General features: G+C 42.4%; 1 protein-coding gene and 1 long non-coding RNA gene across 4 annotated transcripts in view; one reads left to right on the top strand and one right to left on the bottom strand.

Moving 5' to 3' along the window:
• ARID4A (AT-rich interaction domain 4A) overlaps positions 1-8,315 on the bottom strand; it is a 46,565-nt gene extending 38,250 nt beyond the window's left edge. For 2 of the 3 annotated variants that reach the window (XM_066321588.1, XM_066321590.1), the window contains exons 1-5: positions 8,229-8,315; positions 7,559-7,620; positions 6,236-6,346; positions 3,844-3,909; positions 2,848-2,938 (exon numbers count right to left, since the gene is read on the bottom strand). In XM_066321588.1, the coding sequence (XP_066177685.1) occupies positions 2,848-2,938; positions 3,844-3,909; positions 6,236-6,346; positions 7,559-7,564 (274 nt within the window). In that variant the 5' untranslated portion in view covers positions 7,565-7,620; positions 8,229-8,315. Of the gene's footprint in view, positions 1-2,847; positions 2,939-3,843; positions 3,910-6,235; positions 6,347-7,276; positions 7,299-7,558; positions 7,621-8,228 lie in introns of those variants that run through there. The other variant, XM_066321589.1, reaches the window with a different exon arrangement.
• A 310-nt stretch (positions 8,316-8,625) lies between these two features.
• On the top strand, positions 8,626-16,230 carry LOC136362770 (uncharacterized). The gene is made up of 2 exons (XR_010743840.1): positions 8,626-8,991; positions 13,207-16,230. It is a non-coding gene; the product is annotated as an uncharacterized lncRNA (long non-coding RNA).
• The last annotated feature ends 3,618 nt before the right edge of the window (positions 16,231-19,848 follow it).

Here is a 19,848-nt window from a genome sequence, read left to right as displayed (position 1 = left end):
AAGCAAAGTTGTTTCAGGTGACTTTTCTCCTTTACATCCCCACATGAAACAGAGAACCTGATATGCAGAAGCGAACATCATCACTTCTCACTAGACACGCAGGCAGTTTGTTTTGGTGCATTTTTTACACATCTGTATTTAATCCTCTGAAAATGTTTCCCTGTATATATAACTGGTTTCACTAGCCAGAGATCAGTTTGCTTTTAGATCACTGGGGAAGAGATGTTAGATAACACAGAGAATAAATAGTAGGGCAAATGCACAAACTACTGAAATACAAGCTTTCCCTTGTGCTTTCCAACTCAAAATGTTCAGGAAGACAACCTGTAAACCTGGAGTCTGGTTAACCCACTCCCCTCTCAGCTCTTCAGCTGTGATGGCACCAGTCAGTAAGGCTGAGGAGCAGAACACACACCAGCTATTAAAAAGCAACCAATTCAACTGTTTGCTTTACCAGCGGCATAAATATTCACCTCATTTCTATCCAAAACTTTCTGCAAAGGCACAATGGAAGCAGCGGGCAAAAACTAAAGCTTATTTTTCACATACCAATATTCCTGTACTCAACCTAGAACACTTTCCCAATTTAAACAGCACAAAAAACATGATGCAAACTTGATGATCTACTTACTCTGGTCAGTGTTACCTGCACTTTAAACTCCAACAAGCAACTCACCACACAGAACTAACAAAAACATTCCTAAGATCTAAATTCAGCAATTATAAGTGTATTTTCAGAGCTAAAGCACCATGTAACAGTTCTGCATGTTTATTTACTGTATGATTACTTAAATCTCCCCCGAGCTCCAAATTTTTACAAAATCCTAGCAGCCTAAACACATTTGCATATGGAAAACATATTTTATTTTCTCCATTCTGCCTGTCAAAAAAATACTATTTGGGGAGAGAAAATTACAGTAGTTAATTAATCCATTGGTTCAAGTTTCTGAGGAGCTGCACTTTAATAAATGTATGAAGCAAAAATCATGGCATGCATGATTTCTCTCTTACATAATTGGGGAGAGTTCAACAAGTTGTTAAATATAAACAACAATCCATTAACACTGAGCAGAGCATTTATTCACTGTTCAAATTTCCTGCTCATCAAGTAAAGATTTTTTGGCAGAAATGCACTGCTCAAAAAACAGGGAAAAGAAAATTAAAAAGAAGAAAAAGAGAACATGGACAAAACTCATCTCCTGAACAAGAGATTTAAAGTTCACGTATCAAATGTAAGAGGACAAATGTCTTCTGGCCCAAATTCAAACAGAATTAGTTCAAAGTGCTACTTGAAAACTGAAATAAATTTGGAGTTCCACAATTAAAATGCTAACTCATAAACCATGAAATTGTTAGTGCAAGACTGTGTTTCTTATCACTTCTGTAACAGAATAGTGAACCTCTGAAAATCCATAAAGAGAAGTTAAAGGTCCAGTGTTCTACCTTGAGTATGTCACATCATAGTACTAAACTAAGTAGATTTTAAATCTTCTGCACTTCAGAATAATCCTGCCTTCCCTCCCTGACCTGACATCCACTACAATTTTACAGCAATTTTATAATCCTGAAGAAAAAGGCAAAGAACCATGAGCTTTGTCAACCAGCTTAGAGTTAAAGCACTCAATAACAATAATAATCATAAAGCAATAAATCCTTCCAAATTATCTGCAGAGCTTTATCCTGATCCCACCAAAGACAACATAACCTCACCTACTGCAAAGGAAATGCTGACTACTGAAAATAGCTTATTTAAATCTTAAAAAGGGGTTAATGAACCAAAATGATTAAGAGTTCATGGGACAGAGGACTCCTCCTGAGAGGATGAAGAATATGAAGTAAAGCTGAATACATTTGGTACCCAAGGCAGCTAATGAGAAACACAGAGGTTAAATTTACAAGTACTAATCTCCAAAGCAATGCCCAAGAGTAGCATTTACAGGACAATTAACAGGAGCATGTTCCTTCTAGGCAACTATTAGGGAATAGAAGGCTTCTATTCTTACTGCTCTAAGAAAGTTGAGCAAAAAGAGGATGGGCACTTGCAAGGCTTCCTGATTCAAATACTGTGCTTTTATATTTGCTTATCTACGATTACTTCAATGTTGCTGAGTTTTGTCATTCTGTTCTTAAAGCTGTTCCAGAAAAACCTGGAGATCTGAATTACTGAAAATAAGGAAATTTGTCTTACAATGAATTTTCATCCAACACTAACATTTCACTTACCCTGCATTCTGAACTTTCTATTTCAGTAACTGAACACCACACTCCAACATGAGGAGAAAAGTAGTTTTCTATTTCAATTTAGATCATTACTTGAAAATTTTCTTAAAGGAAAGAGGTATGCATATTATAAATGAATGCCTCCTCTTTCCTTTTTATTGTGTGGTATGTTGATTCTTTTCTTAAAAGGAAACAGATTCTGTCTTCTGTTGATACTATCCATGTTTTCTTTGTGTACAAGCTTGCATACAGCACAAGGAGACTCATATATTTCAGTCATTCATTTCATGCCTCAGGTTTCAGCTGGAAGAATGATTTCACAAGGTTAATGTCTTAAAATCTGCAAAAATTATTCTGAATTTCAGTGAGCACAACTGCTATCATTACAGGTACATTATGTCAAATAAAACTTGATTATTCAGCCCTGCAATTACCTGTGCAAAAGCCTCCCTGAACATCAATTAATTATGGAAAAGGACTCAAAGATGTGGATGACTTTTTTTTGAAGTCTCCTGCAAAAACTATCTCAGATCATGCAACACAAGATGTAATTACTGACATTGTGACCTACAATTCGAAATATATTGTTCAAAGATTACAGCCCATAAATGAAACATGGCCACTCACCTACAGTATACCAACTGGCATCTGTCAGCTTGCTGATAACTGCTTCCTGAAAAGATCCATCAGGCATTTTGGTTTCAACCATTGCTCCAACCTGCAACAAGGAGCAGCTCAAGGTTACCTGTAAGCCCACACTCAGAAAATTGAAAAAACCACATTGATCCTCCCAGCAAGGCAGGTTTACTTCTTAAGACTCAGTTTAGCTAAATGCTGCTTTGCAAGTTTAGCTACTGTGCAGGTAAGAGCAAAGGGCCTTCAGCAGGAAGGCTGAACTGCAAGCAGACACTAAAACACCGAGAAACTCAGAACATCTAAATTCACCATGACTTCATCATCTCAAAAAATAGAAGGCCAATAGAAAACAAATATCCAAAGTCATTAATTCATTAGTGGTAATCGTTCAATTAATACCATTTCTTATACTTTAAACACAGTTCTACTGTCAGCTAGATCAGAATTTCAGTAGCAGCCTTGGTGTTCCTGCAAGAGAACACAGAAAAGACAAATACAAGCAAGATGACCTTCTCTGGAAAACTCTATTTGCATTCAGTGTTTGTAACACAGCTCTGCATTTCAGCATACAACTGTTACACAAAATGAAAATACAATCACACACCTTTTTCATATAAAATACATTAACTATTCTAAAATACTGAGAAATTGTATTTACTCTTGTCTAATTGGCCTGAACATGGCTTGGCACTCAAGTTGTTAATTACTTCTGAAAAGTTAGAACATTTCATTATTTATTATAAGTTTTGCATCTGATGGGAAGATACAAAAATCCCTGTGCAGGCAAAACTGTGTATCAAGTACACTACACAGAGAAGCAAAAATAACAACAAAAATTGAGACTTATTCCTCAGAACCCATCTCATATAAAGCCATGAGCCTCTTGTTGATTTCAATCCTGAAGAACAATCCCACCTAAACAACATCGGAATTTAAGAGTTTTGGGAATTTATGTGATTACCAAAGGAAGGCATGCAATATACATACTCTTAGAGGTCCTTTGACTTGGTCATCTTGCACTAACTGAGTTGAGTTATCCCCCTTCAAGACCACCTGAAAGATATTAATGAACTTTTTAATACACATCTGATTTCTTAATAGCACACAAAACCCACAAGAACATATATATATATATAAATCTTATTATCCACATTAAGATTAACAATTAAGACTCAAATGTTACTCTACAGAAAACACTTGGCATGGCCGGTTTTACTGACAGGAAGCCCAAAGTATTACATTTAATTTTCAATCTGAAACATCATAATTAAAGAACAGGGCAAATCAAACACCAGTCATTCCAAAGCAAATACATTCTCAGGTGAGTTTAGAATTTGATGCAATCCAGGGCAAATCTGGAATTGGGCTTCCAGATAAGATTAGCAGCATTTTTTCTTCTCTCTGATTCAACTGTAGCATTTCACTGACAACACTCTAAATGCTAAACAACAACCAAAATAAAAGCCTCTCAACTAAAAATGTATCAAAAAATCACCAAACTGACCAGGATAACAGCATTTCTGCTGCCTTGAGCAAGTTTTTATGGCAAAGATGTGGAACACTACCAATGTGATGAAAATAAGGACCAGTTACAGTGTAAGTAAACTCTGCTTCTCTCTTTAAAACACTACATTCTAGAAAGGAATAGTGAGGAAACAGAGTGAATGTCAGCCTACACAGTTTAATTTATAAAATTCCAAAATTTCTACTTGTCTTCAGGAACCAAAAGTTCCAGGAGCTTGCTTTCATAATGATGACCAGTCTTCTGGCTCCCCCAATTATCCTCCAAGCACAGACTACACTTTAGCTGTATTTATAAACACAACACCAGTGGCATGCCAAAACAGCATCAGTATTAACACACATTCAGGTTAAAAATGCACGTTATGCTGATATAAAATCTAAAATGAAAATTGCAGGGGGATGAATACAGGTTGTCCTCCTGCTCAGGAAAAGACTACTGGACGTTTTGGACTTTTAGCACTCTTGGCAAGCGTGCCAGGGTGTGCCTACACACTCTTAATTACAGTATCAGGCTTAGCTTGTTAAAACTTCTATTGTTATAATATAATTGAGAGCCAGAGACAGGAATTTCCATCAAGTCACAGCAGCCTCGTGTAATTCCAAATCTTATCGTGGAGTAATAAAGCATCTGATTCTAATGAGAAAATGAAACTCCTACCTTTTAACAGGCTAAATGCTCTACTAGACCAAAGATGCAGACAAAATCAAGCTTGTCAGACCGGCACGCTGCTTCCTACAGAGCTTCTCATTAACACAGATCTCAAAGAACACAAGTTTCCCTAAGTACTCATTAAGAACAGGCAAAAGACTCCAGTATCTGAATCACATTTTTTTCTATTGATGAAAAGCACTCTGATAAAAGTGATACGATCTATATATGTAACTGAAGAGGCTGATGGCTTGTTGTACTTGATCTAAGCATTAAAGCACACAAAAGCTAGGATGTATAGTTGCAAAAAGCAGCTTTCACCTCAATTGTTGGGGATTTTGGGTCACTAATGTCTTATTTACTATCTTGGAAAGCAGACACTAAAGTAGGAAGTGGGAAGACTTTGACAAGACAAAGGAGAACAACAACTTCTATATTTACTTTCAATTTTGACTTGCATTTAACAAGGTTTTACTCTTATTCTCACATAGTGGCATTTACAACAGTATTACAACACCAAAATGACAACTTGTCTCGTGGTTGTTTTGGCAAAAGCCCTGTAAATATAAATGAATACTATGTGCCAATACTACCCATGTACAGAAATTCAGCTGCAGCCAGGGCATGCTGCTTTAGAAGCTGCATCAAGATGCTCAAAACTTAAGTATTACCCTGGGCATTGCTGAAACCTGGCCTAAGAAAGAAATTATTGCCATCTCTCTTGGTGTTGATTTAGTTTCACCTTGCCTTTTCAGTTCCAAACTACAGAAGTTAAGAGTGCCAGTTGGTATGAAATGGAACTTTTGCTTCTGAAGAGATTGTTCTTCTTCCTTATTATTCATGCAAAGCCATAATCCTGTATTTGTGACATCAAAACTTATTGCTGGGAAACTGATGCATTCGAAAACAGAAGACAAATGCAGCCAAGAAAGAAGGAGCAAGAAAGCTCATTTTTGTTCCAGCATCCCACTAAAAAATACAGTAAAGAAAACAACACTTCCCCTCAAAATAAAGAAAAAAAAAGCCCCTCACAATAAAAAAGCCCCAAAACAAACAACAAAATAAGATAAAACCCCATTTAAGTGCTGTTTAAAATTCATGCAGTGAAGTGATGAACGTTTTCTAGTCTTCAGGAGTAGGATCTCCTGTGACAGCTCTTTCCCCACAACGCTCTACCAAAATCAGCAGCAGCCTCAGCACGTTTACCTTGACTTTCACAAGCCTTTTCACCGTCTTAATCTTTGCCTCACAGAAGGCACCGCGGTACTTGGCACTGACATCAGTCCCCACTGTCAGGTAGGCAGGCTCATCCGCTGCCTACAGGGAAACAAAAACACAAAAACAAACTTTAACCCTCCTTTAGAGTTACAGCTGCATCATCACGTATTTCATTTCACACCTAGACTTTTAAACCTGTTGACTTTTTAATTGATAAACAGTGTCTGTCCTTGAGATTGCCATCACAGAGTTCTTCAACGGAGGGGGAAAAAAATAAAAGCAACAAGTTACAGGAAGTTTTGGTTTGTCACCGATGTTGACACACCCCTCCTGTCAATTCACTGTCAGCCTCTCCCAGAAATGTTTTAAAGGGTATTCATTGATACTTGGGACATCTGTTTATAAAAAGGGCAACAAAGTAAACGACTGACTATTAATTCCAGTGGTTTCTATACAAAAGGAAAACATTTCAACTGCAAAAAGGCAACATAACAGACAGCCGTATTTTTTCAGCAATAAGCAATGCAATGGCACAGATTATTTAAAACGTTTGAGACTGGTGTCATCCCAACACTTACAATTAAGTCTATAACATTCTAAATATAGGATTTCTTTCCTGGTGACTAAAAGGAGACCTCTAGAGAAATCTGTTGCAATCTTTCAAACAGCTATTAACAAGTATTTTTCTTTCCTGGAATGCCTTTATCAAAACTTAATTGCCTGTGCATTTTTAAAGAGAAATACTCATCACGTTTTCCTTAACATGGACTTTAATATTCAACATTTCACTTTACTGTGCTCATTGCAACTGATAAACAAGGACAAAATTACTACATTGAAAAGACAGGAAACGGATGCAGAATCTAAAATAAAATAGGATACGTATGGGTTGGTTTTTTTCAACTTGATATTTCATTCGACTCTGAAGGGGAAAGGAAAAGTTTTGTAAATTACACTGCAATTGTTGAGCCTTCGTACCGAGCGAACCGGCAACAGCAAAGGCGGGACAAAAGCAGTGGTTTTGCAAACTTGCCATAGCAGCTGCTGATACAGGAAGCGTTTAAAGACGGGAGCCCGAAGGACAACAACAACAACTCAGAGGCGATGAGGATGTTCCGAGCGCTCCTACACGGCGCTGAGAGCTTCAAATCACCTGCACCTCGCCGGGGAGCACGAACAGCACTTAGAGCACGCACCGAGCCCCGCGTTCTCCCACCGCTGCCGTGCCCAGACGGAACGCGATTAAAAATGAAATCTCCAGAGCGGCGGGCGAACGGGGCGGCGATCCCCGCTCCCTCCGGAGCCGCCTACCTTCATCCTTAAGGGTTATGTGAGCGATTCCAGCTCCAGGACTTCTCCTCGCACGGGAAACACTGCAAAACAAGAGCGGGGGAGGCTGAGGGCTGAGCGCGGGGCTCCCCGCGAGGGGCGGCGGGGGGAGCCCGGGGAAGGCGGAGGGAGGGACGGAGGGAAGGAGCCGCCGCCCGTCCCGGCCGCGCCGAGGGAGCGCGGCCGCCGCTTCCCGCCGGGCGGCCCCGCGCTCGGTGTGTGTCACGTCGCCATTTGCTCCGCGGGGCTCAGGGGCCGCCGCCCCCCACCCGCCCCGGCCCCCTCTCAACTTTCCGCGGCCCCGCCGGGCCCCCTCCTCCTGCCGGACTCGTGCCTCCCGCCCCCCGGGGCGGCGCCGCAGCCCCCCGGCCCAGGGAGCGCGGGGGCCGATCCCGGGGATACCGGGACAGAGTTGGGGGGTCCCGGTCCCGGGGGTCCCGGTCCGTGAGGGGGGCGGCGCGCGCTCCCGTGCGCTCCCCCAGGGCGGGGGAGGGGTGGCGGGGGGGGTTTAAAGCGCAGCTCCCGGAGCCGCTTCGCGTCCCCTCCCCCGGGACGGCGGCGCGGCAGCCGCAACTCCGCCACCGCCGTATCCTCTTCCTCTTCTTCTTCCCCCTCCTCCTTTTCCTCCTCCTCCTCGCGCGTCCCTGCCTACCTGCGAACTCCTCGTTCCGCAGCCCCCGCGCAGCCCGGGCCCCTCCGCAGACGGCGGCGGCCCCGGCTGAGCGCGGCCCCCGCTCCGCCCCCCCTCTCTCCCGCCCCCCTCCCCCCCCCGCGCGCGCGGACCCGCCCCGCGCCGCAGCGCGAGCCCCAATAAACAAGCGGCGGGAGCGGAGCCGCTCCCATTGGCCGCCGCCCTGACGCCCCGCGCGCATTGGGCCGCCGCGGACAGCACCCCCATTGGGCAGCGGCGCGGCCCCGGGCGCAAGGGATTGGCGGGCCGCGGGGACCGGAAGGGCAACGGAGCGATGTGATTGGCTCGAGATGGGACGGGCGGGATGGAGGGGGAAGGACGGGGCGGGGGCGGGACGGTGGCGGTGGCGGCGGGGGCGGAGCCGGGGCGCGGGGCGCGCAGGCGCGGCGTCCGCGGCGTCGACGGCGCCATTTTGTGCGCGGCTCTTTCCCATTTTAGGCCGCGGGGAGAGGGAGGAGCGGGAGCGTCCGCGGGATCGGCGGAGGGAGCGGCCGAGAGGCTCATCATGAACTCCGCCGAGGCGGCCTCGCGTCTCTTCCCGGCGGTATGACCCCGTCGCTGGGTGTTGGTGGCAGCCCTGTTTGGGGCGGCGATGGCGCAGGAGCGGGCCCGGCCGGACCCGGAAGTGGAGCGGCCGCCATGGAGGCGCCGGGACCGCCCGCCGTGAGGGCGCGGAGCCGCCGGGGCGCCCCGAGCGCCCCGCAGAGACACACCCGGGGTGCAGGTAGGGGCTGCCGGCCCGCGCCGCCTTCCCGCGGGGGAGGGCGCAGCTCCGCCGGCCTTCATCATCCCCGTGACGCGTGTGGGGAGGGGACGCGACCGGCTCTTGCTGCTCGAGCGTTTCCCCACGGTTCCCTCTGCAGGAAGACGCAGCAAAGACAGGGATGAGCGGTGTGGAGGAGGCTGAGGGCTTTTTTTGGGACGTGTGTGGAGTGCTGTAGTGTCTGGTCCTGCGAGTGCGGCCTTACGAGGCGGGATGCCGACACCTGCCGGAGTCCTTTGAGAGAGTTTGGTTTTAGAAAGGGGCTTTGACCTGGATAAGTAGGAGTTAAAGGTCGAAGCCTATGATTAAGCCATATATTTTAACGTTAGTTTCACATTTTGTCTTATTGCACAGAACTTGTTCTGTGGCTTGTGGTAGTACAGGCACATAGTTTTTATTCTGAAGCAACGGATCCATAATTTTTATTCCAGAGTGATGGCCATCTGTTTGACAGTGCTCACTGTGAGCTAAAAGGCTTCTCTCGGGGTTACCTAAAGCAACAGCAGGGAAACCATTGTGTTAATTTGACAGAAATATATGTTAATTTAGGTATGGGTCCCATTAAATTTTGCTTTCAAAGGTAGCTTTTGTAATTTATTTTTTTTAAATTAAATTTGGTGCTTTGAAAAGTGGCCAGTAATGGGAGAGTTCTCTAGGGAGTTCAGTGAGCAGAGGTGTGTGGTACAGGTAAGCTCTGAAGGTTTAATAATGCACAAAGTACACAGGGCTTGTTTGGAATTGACTGTGGGTGAGGCCTGACATGAGGGAAAGGTCTGGATTTCTGGTTTTTGGATCTGGGTTGTAAATATAAAGATGGTTGAGGGTCTCTATGAAGTGTCTAAAGGTTGAGGCATTTATTGTTGAGGGAGCTTTGATTCTGTGCTGTAGTTCTGTTTTATGCTGTGGATAAACTGGAGAGTATCTGAGGGGAACCCACAAGAGACCTGGAGAGGGACTTTGGACAGGGGCATGGAGTGACAGGACAAGGGGGAATGGCTTTGCACTGCCTGAGAGCAGGTTGAGCTGCCATATGAGGAAGAAATTCCTGCCTGTGAGGCTGTGAGGTCCTGGCACAGGTTGCTCAGAGCTGTGGCTGCTCTATCCCTGGAAGTGTCCAAGGCCAGGTTGGGCTTAGAGCAACCTGGGATAGTGGAAAGTGTCCCTGCCCATGGCAGAGTGGTTGGAATTGGTTGATGTTTTTGAGGTTCCTTCCAACCCAAATCATTCTCTGATTCTGTGACTTTAATATATTATGTCTAATCCAAATGTTAACAAAACTTCCAAAGCTTCATCTGAATGTGAACTTCTGATTTCTCTGTGGAATGTCTTGGGCAAATCCTGGCTTGGATTGTGAGCTTTCCTGAGGCGTGGTTTGTATGTATACTGAGTGTAGAACCATTCAATAAATAACAGTTTGTGTTTAAACTAATCAGTCTTGTTTCTGATTTCTAGCATAAAAATTCTGCCCCCATGGATGTATCTGTTACAGCCAGCACAATTAGGAGGTTCGTGGCACATCACCCACCCAGCTGCTGTGAGCAAAAGGACCTTATTTCTCCTTAGCCAGTGAGCAGGAGAGATGACTTGTTCTTTTATGGTATTTTAAGCACCTAAGAATGCTCAATGGGCAGCTCAGCACAGCACAAATGTTCTCACACAGCTTAGGGATGATGTCTGGTGTCATGGAATGGGAACATTGTGCTTTTGGCAAGGCAGGGAAAAAGTCTAATTGTGGTTGAAATATCTTTTCATTGGAATAGGATCTTCAAGACTCAAGTTATTCCATGATACTGAAATTTTTCATCCTAGCTGTCATTGTTAAGCAACCCTGAAGTTTGAAGCCATTCTGGATGGATCCAGCCTGTGCTGGATCTTTGCACTGTGCCCCATCCCCCTGTGCAAACCCTTACAGGGAAACTGGGGAAAGGAGTGGAAGAAATGAGCAGTGGAGGTCACTTTGGTGAGCCTTTTTATCGTGGCCTGTTGTGTGAACTGCACAAAGTTAACAGCTGAGACACTCTAGAGTGGGAAAATCACGGTATGTCATTTTAGTATCTAATCTCTCTAAACAGGCTGTGAGGGAGAAACATTTTATTTTTCAGATCATTGTTCAGAGCAGCAGTACTTGTGTTATCTGTACTTTATTAGTACCAAAGGTCTTGGAGATGCAGCACTGGAGATTTGCCTGGGGAAATACAGCTTGAGCAAATTAAAGGCTTCTGAATTTAAAAACAATTAAAAGCATTAAGGCACTCTAAGCATGACACTGGTCATTGGTCACATGGAATTCTAAGTGACAGCTCTAAGTAAATTAGTAAAAATAATACACTTAAGCACTTGAAAATGTATTTGGTGTATTAATTGCAGAATATACAGAAATCTTGCCCAAAGTCTTTCATACATGTGGCAGTTGATAAGAAAAAGCAAATTTGAAAATGTCTGTTTCTTCCAGTTCTCTTTATAAGAACAGCAAAGTAACTGTTGAATGGATCACGTGGCTTCCTTCAGATCACAGATAAAGTAAGAAGATTTCTGGGATAAGTAAGATGGTTTTATTCTGTTCAGTAATCGCATTCTGCTCATGACATACTGGATGTTTTTGTAGATACAAGTACTCAGAATACATGTACAATTGCAGCCAAAAGCTGTAGAAATATTAAAAATATTGGATCTTATTTTAACATTGAGCTGCTTTCTATGTAGTGGAGTACAGTGCTATTCTGTCAGGCTTTGTAGTTGTCCAGGAGACTTTTAGCTTTTATTTCTGTTCCCGTTGTTTAGTTCTTTTTTTCTTAATGCTCTTCCCCTTGGTATTTCTCTTCTGTAGTTAAATAGGCAACACTTTTGCAGATCCTCTTGCCTATGTGGCACTGCAGTAATTTCTGTAGAAATTCAGGTCACATGCTTCCCACAAAGCTTTATTACCTAAATAATTGTAGACTGCTCAGATGAGCATGGTAAGGAGTTGTGAAGTGCAGGTATAAAGAAAAAAAAAATCCCAATGAATGTGAAGCTGACAGCAAAAAAGAGCTGGATTATAAAAATGGAAGATTAAACCTTTCCTGGTCATGAAGAAAATTGTGCTTCACTGTTAAACTATTAGCATTAAGTTTCTTCATTTTTATAACTGTGGGTGTGAGAGAGGGAAAAGAAAAAACAACTTGAATGAAACCTGTTAATGTTAAATGCTTACTTACATTTTCCCCAGCTCCGTGACATTCCTGTCCTCAAGTTCCAAAAATGGACATTTAATTATTCAAACATAACTTGATGCTGATTTTAATCATTGCCTTGTGAGGGTTCCCACTGGAGAAGACACAAAGCCTGGTAACCCTCAGGAAAGCTGAATTGATGCATTCTTTGCACTCAAATTCAGTGCTGAGCTCCTGGATCTGCTCTGGGGATGTTTTGCAGCAGTGCAGTATCTTCTGGACATGAGTAACAATGAAAATATTTGTGTTGTAGAGCACTGTCAGAAACACTATGTGAGAAAAATCTCAGGATTGGAATTTCTATCAGCCCTGCAAAAATAATACTCACTTTGTAGTTGCTTTTCTCAGTAACACCAGTAAAGTGATCCGTGCTCAGCTGGCCAAGCTCTTGGCAGCAGCCTCAGCAATCTACAGAGAGGAGCAGCCCCATTTTTCCTGAATAAACCATGTCCAGACTTTGTTGTGCTTTGTGGCTGCAGATGTGAGCTGCAGTCCCACGTGTTGCAGTGTGTGCAGGAATCAGGGATGCATTCACTGAAGGTGCTGTTGGCAGCCCAGCACCACCAGAGCTGTTTCAGTTCTCAGCTGATGGAGCTGCTGCTTCCCCTGGCCCGTGAGCTTTAATGCCAGACAGAAAATGTTCCTTGTTTTAAGACTGATTTGGTAATCTTGTGTTTGGACAGAGCAAGAGCTGTGTTGTCAGAGGCTATTTTTATTCTTTCTGGTATGCAATTTTATGATAGCTGACATATTTGTATCAAATGTTAATGTTGGCTAATTTAGGAGCTACGTGCTTATTGCCAGGGTTTACTTAAGCATGGATTCTAAAGCCAGTTTTTGCATGTTTTGGCATGTTGGTGTTATCTGAATATAGATGTTTAATTTCTGTTTTGTTGTCTAATAAAGGGATGCAGCATATGGAATTTGATTACAAATACACTGAATTTCTTGTATTATTTCTCAGGACTGCAGGTTGACATTGGTGATGATAGTTACAGCTATCCTGGGGAAGTCATGCAGTGTTGCAAAACAACTACACAGCACTGCAGGGATGCTGAAGATTTGTGCAGCAGCTTTAATTTACATGTGGCAGAGGATTCTGTCATCACCTGCAATCAAGTGATCAGCCTGTCTTTCAAAACTTGAAGTAGGTGCTTGAAGTCAAATTGAGAATTTAGTTACTGTTCTGGGTAGCAGTGCTCACACAGCTGCTGAAGGAGAGTGTTCTTACATATTTTTAAAATACCACTTTGGGTGCCAGCAGTAAAGGTGAAGGATCAGATCTGTACATTTACCTGTCATCAGTTCTCTTTCAGGCTTTCTGAATAACGTTTTTCATGGCAGACACAAGACACAAGTGGTTAGTACCAGAAACGTTTCTTCTGCATGTACAGGCTGCATCAGTGCATCAACCATTCGAGGGCTGTAAATGTAAATTTTTTAACTGGCTTCCAAATTATCTTTGCAGCATGCAGCATTTTTTTCTTGGCTTCTGAGGGTATAAACCTTATTCCTGATGCAAATTCTTTATCTGTGAAAGTTTTGATCTTTCAACAGGAGAAAAGGTAGTTTTTTACAGGATTGAAGGAGTGGGTTTTGTCAGTAAATGCAAACAGTTATCCATCTACAGATCAAATACATTTTATGTTCTTGAAATAAACTTAAATAGAAAACATTTAAACTCATACCTGAATCTCTAAATAGTTTGTATTCTCCCTAACAAAGTCAAATCTCTAGTTTATAATTACTGCTGTTTTAGCAAACTCCCATCTAAATCAAATATACGGGGTAAAACTTGAAAGCAAAACCCTTGTGGGTTTGGGAGTGGCAATTACTTATTTTGTTGCTATGAAAACCAACAGGAGAAAAAGTCTTTTGAAGTTCTGTGTGTTGTACTTGAAGAACCTTCTGCAGTCTTCTGAGTAAATTAAGATGCTGAAATAAAAGACACTCCTCTCTAAATATTTAACTTCTAAGATCTACTTTGTAGCAACAGTGTGGTCACTTCTTCAGCCTTTTGTGATACCACACTGAGGGTAAATATTTACTGAAGAGTTGTCTAATGCTGCCCATAGCTAAAATGTAAGTTGCTGCTGACATTGGAGAGCTGAAATGGGTGTTTCACTTTGGTGTAGAGAACTAACTCTGGCTGGATTAATTTCTTTACCTGTGTTAGATTCAGGGTTTACTTATTTTTCAGTAGTTTGAGTGATGTGTCATGGGCAATCTGAAGTAAGAATCTTCTGTTTATCCTTTTATCCTTTCTGTTGCTAGTTTATGTCTTTGACTGATTTTCTTTCCCCACTGCCTCCTGGTAAGACTTTTTGCTGCAGCAGTAGCTGTGTAAAAACGTACAAGAAGGAAACAAAGCACTAATGAGCCATGTTCACCTGTACCAGAGTCTGAAAAACTTGTGCAAGTGGCTCATAGAGTTCAGATTTTTACTAAGATACGTCTTTCCATACTTGTGGAGAGAAAGAACAGGGTTCTGATATTGATGGTGAGTCCTTGGACATGGTCCACCTGCCAGAATAAGGATGTCTCATGCTTGCCAAGCACTGATAAACTGGTGATTAAAATACTTCATTGTTACTGATGCAGAGTGTAGAGCAACGTGATCCAGCAGGATCAGGACTATGGATTCACAGTCCTTCCTTGTAACCCTCCCCAAGCAGTGTGTGTGTCCCTGAAGTGTCCCTGCAGTCTGTGTGTCACTACTGGCCTGCAGCCTGGCACAGAGGGAAGCAGCAGCAGCACTGCTGTTCAGCATGGCTGCTCAGCAAAAGAAAGCTGGTGAGAGCAGTGGTTACATGGCCTTTCTTCCAGGGCTTTTGCTTGTCCAAATTGTTTCAATCACTGCAGGTTAATTTACTTTTCAGCCTCAGTTAACAAGACTGCAGTTGGTCAGTATTGATTCTTACTTAAAAGTATTAATGCCCTCGGTCTTTTGAATTAAATGTTTTGAGCTGTAAGTAGCTGCTGTTGGTGAGAATCTAGAGTTCAGCCAGTGATTAAATTCTGATTTTTTTTCCTGCTCAGCCATCTTTTCCAAAGCTGTTTTTCATTTCTCTGTGTCTTTTGGAGGATATTATTCCAGGTAGCTCATTTCCAGGTGGCCAGGGACTTGGCTGCCCCATCAACACTTGACCTGTGAATTAATTGCCAGACTGTGCGTTTGCAGGGTTCTATACCTTCAGGGATGTGCTTTCCCCTGCAGTGCTCCTGTGTAGTGTCACCTCATTAGCTACAGCTGTAAACAGAGCTGTGTTGTGTGGCATTCAGAACTCTGACACAACCAAATACATGGCTTTTCAGAGGGTTTTATTATTATGGATCAATGGAAGATGTATTTGTGAGAGTGATCTGTTGTTTCCTTGCAAGCAGCACAACAGGATACACTGGTCTGGGGGTAGACACAAGCACTTGGCTGGGGGAAGCAGCTCTTGTTAAACCAACTGATGGAAAACACATTTAGCTACATTTTGGTTCTGCCTCAAGCAGCATTTCAGATTTGTTTCTATTCCTGTTGTACATAGGAAAGTGTCTGGGGGAAAATGGACTCTCACTTGATGAGATTTGTTGACTATGGGAACACCTGGGGTTAGAATTGAAACTGAGCTTTGAACGTTTTGCTCAAGTAGCTGGTGCTTCCTGTGCTGCTCCTGTCACCTGTTAATGCAGTCTCATGGAATAGGTCTCCATTCTTTCTGAATGTAATGAAAGGAGCAGATTTCCTGCTTTTTAAAAATCCCCAACAAACAAGATAAATTTTTTTTCTTCCAAATATTTAGGCATCACTTGGGAGGGTTTTGGGGGGAGGTGTATGTGTTTGGAATGCATCGGTTTTTGGGTGAGTTCACTATATTTGAACCTGCTATTGATCTGGTGAAATCGGAATCCTGATGACTGATATGGGATATGCAAACAATATGTGTACTAAATTGTATCTAATTTTATGCAGCAATAAAGCACACCATGTTCTTCCTAACCCCTTGATTGGCTTGTTTGATCACGTTGCCTAAAATGGTATTTTCAGTGGGCAGCTCCTACACTGTTTTTGGGGGAGACTTCAGGGGATTTCAGTTTTTTCCTGTATCTGAAGATCTGCATGTGTTTGGACTACAAACTGTGTGATGCTGCTGCCTGCTTCATTCTAGCTGTCCATTTTTGGTTGGCACAGCAACTCGTAAGAACCATTTTTAAACAACTGTTTCAGAGTCCTTTAATAGCAATGTACTGAAGATGAAAGAGCACTGTGTGGGGGTGGCTGCATCCATCTGGAAATAGGAGACTTGGTTTGAGCTTGGTTGTAGATCCTGTGTTCTAAAATACTAGAATGTATTTACAGTAAGGTAAGACTTAACTCTGCTGCCACTTGTTTTCTGCAACTCTGGGTAATTGAACATAATAGGCAGCAAGAAGCTCTATAGTGGAAAGTTACAAGCAGTTGGCATCTCAAAATAGCTCTCATTTCTGAAGTAGAAGTAACTTCCTTGCTGCATGCAACTTGAAAAACTGGTGGGTGGAGGAAAAGCTGGTCCTTGTCTTACAGACATGCAACTGAAAGAAGAAAATGAGGGGGAGAGAACAGACTGGGCTGTATTTTTGGTGCAATTACAGCGTCAGAATTGTCATGACAATCAAAACTGTTTTTCTCTTCATCATCTTTAAACTGTGTACTTCCATTTTAAGGTCATGCTAAGATGCATTATTAAATTCACTGTTTTGCATTCCCTTCTATGGCTGTGGTTTTATCTTCAGGAAGAGACTTGCAAAACAGCCCTGGAGTTATTCCAAATCTCCTTCCTTAAGAGTGCCTGGGAGTGCACAGGCAGAGAGCATCCCAAGTGCTGCATCCACATGGACAGTCACACTCTCAGCATGTGGGGCTTTAACCTCAGGCCATCCAGCTATTTTTGGTGATGAGAAGTTACAAATGAATGACCCAATGCTTGGCATACTCTAGATCTGCATGAGACACATTCTGCTGGGAATGTTTCCTTTCTGAGAGTCAGCACCAAATACAGATGAGTAGTATTTCTTTTGGAGATGGCCTCGTGGATGTCTGCCACACAGGAAATTTCGCATATGGGTTATTCTAACAATCTTGCCATAATTTCATCAGCAGTGCTAGCAATTGCAAAGAGGGTATTATCCAAGCCAGTAACTTTTATGGCCATATTAAAGCAGCATAAAATTAATTATCTTGATGCAACAGCATAAATTTGCTTTTTGAACTCAAGTGCACTTTCATATTCTAAAATTTGCCCTGGTGTGGTCATGGAGATGGATGTAAGTAAACCAGATACTGGAGCCTATTGTTTTGTAATTTGTCACCAGCAGTTCACCTAGTCCCCTTCTTAATCCTCTTGAGCATAGCTGCTGTATGTGGATTTGCTGACTAAATAATTGTAACAAGGAATGTGACATATCCAGCCTTAATAAACAGCAGAGTAGTGATTCATCAGGTATCAGCCAGTGGATGTGTGAGACTTAGGGAGGAAGCATCTTACTGAACAGGCTACTCTTGTATCATCATTGGACCTGTGCTTCTCCAACACTCCTTGAGTGGAGGGATGACTTTGAACTAAGAGATGACTTGGTCTGCACACTCCTCCTTCCTGCTGTTCTGTTTGAGCCCTGTGCTTTGGGTCTTAAGCAAGAATTGCACCACTGAAACCCTAAGCATGAAGTGTTTCAGTATAGCAAGAACTGGAGTTTTTCCAGCATTCCAAGTGGGTATTTAACTTTCTGCTGTATTATGCATTCCCTGAAGTGGCCAGAGTAGGACAAAGCAGGTTAGTTGTGGAGCCTGAAGCAAGTAATGCTGCTTTTCTATCTTTAGATCTGAAACTTCCCAGTGCTTTGGGCAGAAATAAACCAAGTGAGACTCAGAATCACCTCTTGCTCAAATCTCTAATTCAGAAGACTTTACCCTGCCATTTGTTTGCCTTGCAAAGCAGTTCTACATTTTAGTTACACTGAAGTTATAATTGACCATTTTCAAGCCAGCTAGAAAAGCTAATTTTAATTTTAGGGAAGGGGATCCAAGCCTTACTTTTGTAGGAACACTTGCTGCCTGATCAGGTGTTGTTCTCCAGGCTTAAATCCAACTCCTGTCCTTAGATGTTGTTATATTCTGCAGGCTTAAAGAGTATAACAGAGTCAGATTTTTTCCCCTTAGTCCTGTAATTAAAACAGAGCCTCTGCTAAAAGTAAGCTTTTTGGTTGTTTCTAATTTAGTATTATTTTTGCTTGTTCACCAAGGGATTTGCCTCAGCTGTATATATTTAGAAAAAGAAAATGGCCTTCAATATTAATTAAAGTTTAATCTTGCTTTGCTGTCCCACTGCATTTTTAATTCTTTATTTGGTCAGTGTGGCCATAAGTAGCTACTTCTTTCTTCCTGAAAGATTTCTTCCCCTGCTCAACTTCACTGTTTGACATAGCAACAAGTAAATACTTCTCAGTAGTAAAACTCTTCAAGTTTGTTTAGCCTTTCAGCTGTGGACTAAATTAGTGATGGCTAATGCACCACTGTATAATTAATTCATCATTGTTAAGTAACTAACTACAGATTTTTTAAGTTACTTGTTAAATACAGTGTAGTTGTCTCATGGAACTGCAAGGTTACAAAAATAGCTGTCACAGGGGAGTTGCAGTAGTTTTGCAGCTGGAATGTCTCTCTGGGCTAGAAATCTATTCTAATGTTCCTGGGCCTTGTTGACAAGAGGTAGCGATGTGAACCTAAGATCAAAAAGAATTCTGCTAGTTTTGTTTCTAAAGGAAAGGGAAATGTCAGTATTAAAGTAGCTTGTTTAGTATTTTCCTCTTTGACCCCCCCCCTCAAAAAAAGCAAATTTCTCACCTTTTAAGGCTCAAATTTTTTTTTCTTTCCCCATTTGCAGTCAGTAGAAATGAAAGTAGGTTTTCTCTTTACCATACAATTTTCATCAACAGGCTGAGTCTATAATCTGATATTGATTAAATTTGGAAAATAACCTGACAGTAATATTCATCTTCATTTTGTTTAACTAAATTTTGCCATGATAAGCAAGACACTGGGCAGCACTTTGCATGTACTGCTATCCACAGCCTCTTAAAAATTGCTTTTCCTGGGACATCCTGCTTGTTGTGAAAAGGTATAGAAAAATTAAGTGTTGATCCTCAAAGGAGCTTTTTAAATTGCCATGTTCTCCAAGTAGTTATTTGGAAATTTTGGGCAAGCAAATAAGTGGCTGTGCACCTACCTCTTATCTCTATATTCCTTCAATTTTGTCTTTTAAATATAGACAGCTGGTGGTACTGCTCTTCTCACTGTACCCTGGAATCTGGCTGGGAGTGTTGCTACAGTTTCCTGTCCCTAATTGGGAATGGCTGTCACTGAAAGGATTAGACGGGTGGATGGGTGGGTGTAACCACACCATGACAGCTTTCAGTTTCCCTTCAGCAGTTTACAGCATGGTGCTAAAAGCACCAAACCCATGGCTTCCCATCCTGCATGTGATGATCCTTGTGGGTCCCTTCCAACTCAGAAGATTCTGTGATTTTAGAAATAGAATCAAGAGAAAATGAAGAGAATCAGGTATTTTCCTGCTGCCTTACC

The sequence above is a fragment of the Sylvia atricapilla genome, chromosome 6 (genome assembly GCF_009819655.1).
Source record: "Sylvia atricapilla isolate bSylAtr1 chromosome 6, bSylAtr1.pri, whole genome shotgun sequence".
Lineage (NCBI taxonomy): Eukaryota > Metazoa > Chordata > Aves > Passeriformes > Sylviidae > Sylvia > Sylvia atricapilla.
The sequence above is the reverse complement of the archived record's forward strand: the minus strand, read 5'-3'. Positions and strand labels throughout refer to the sequence as shown.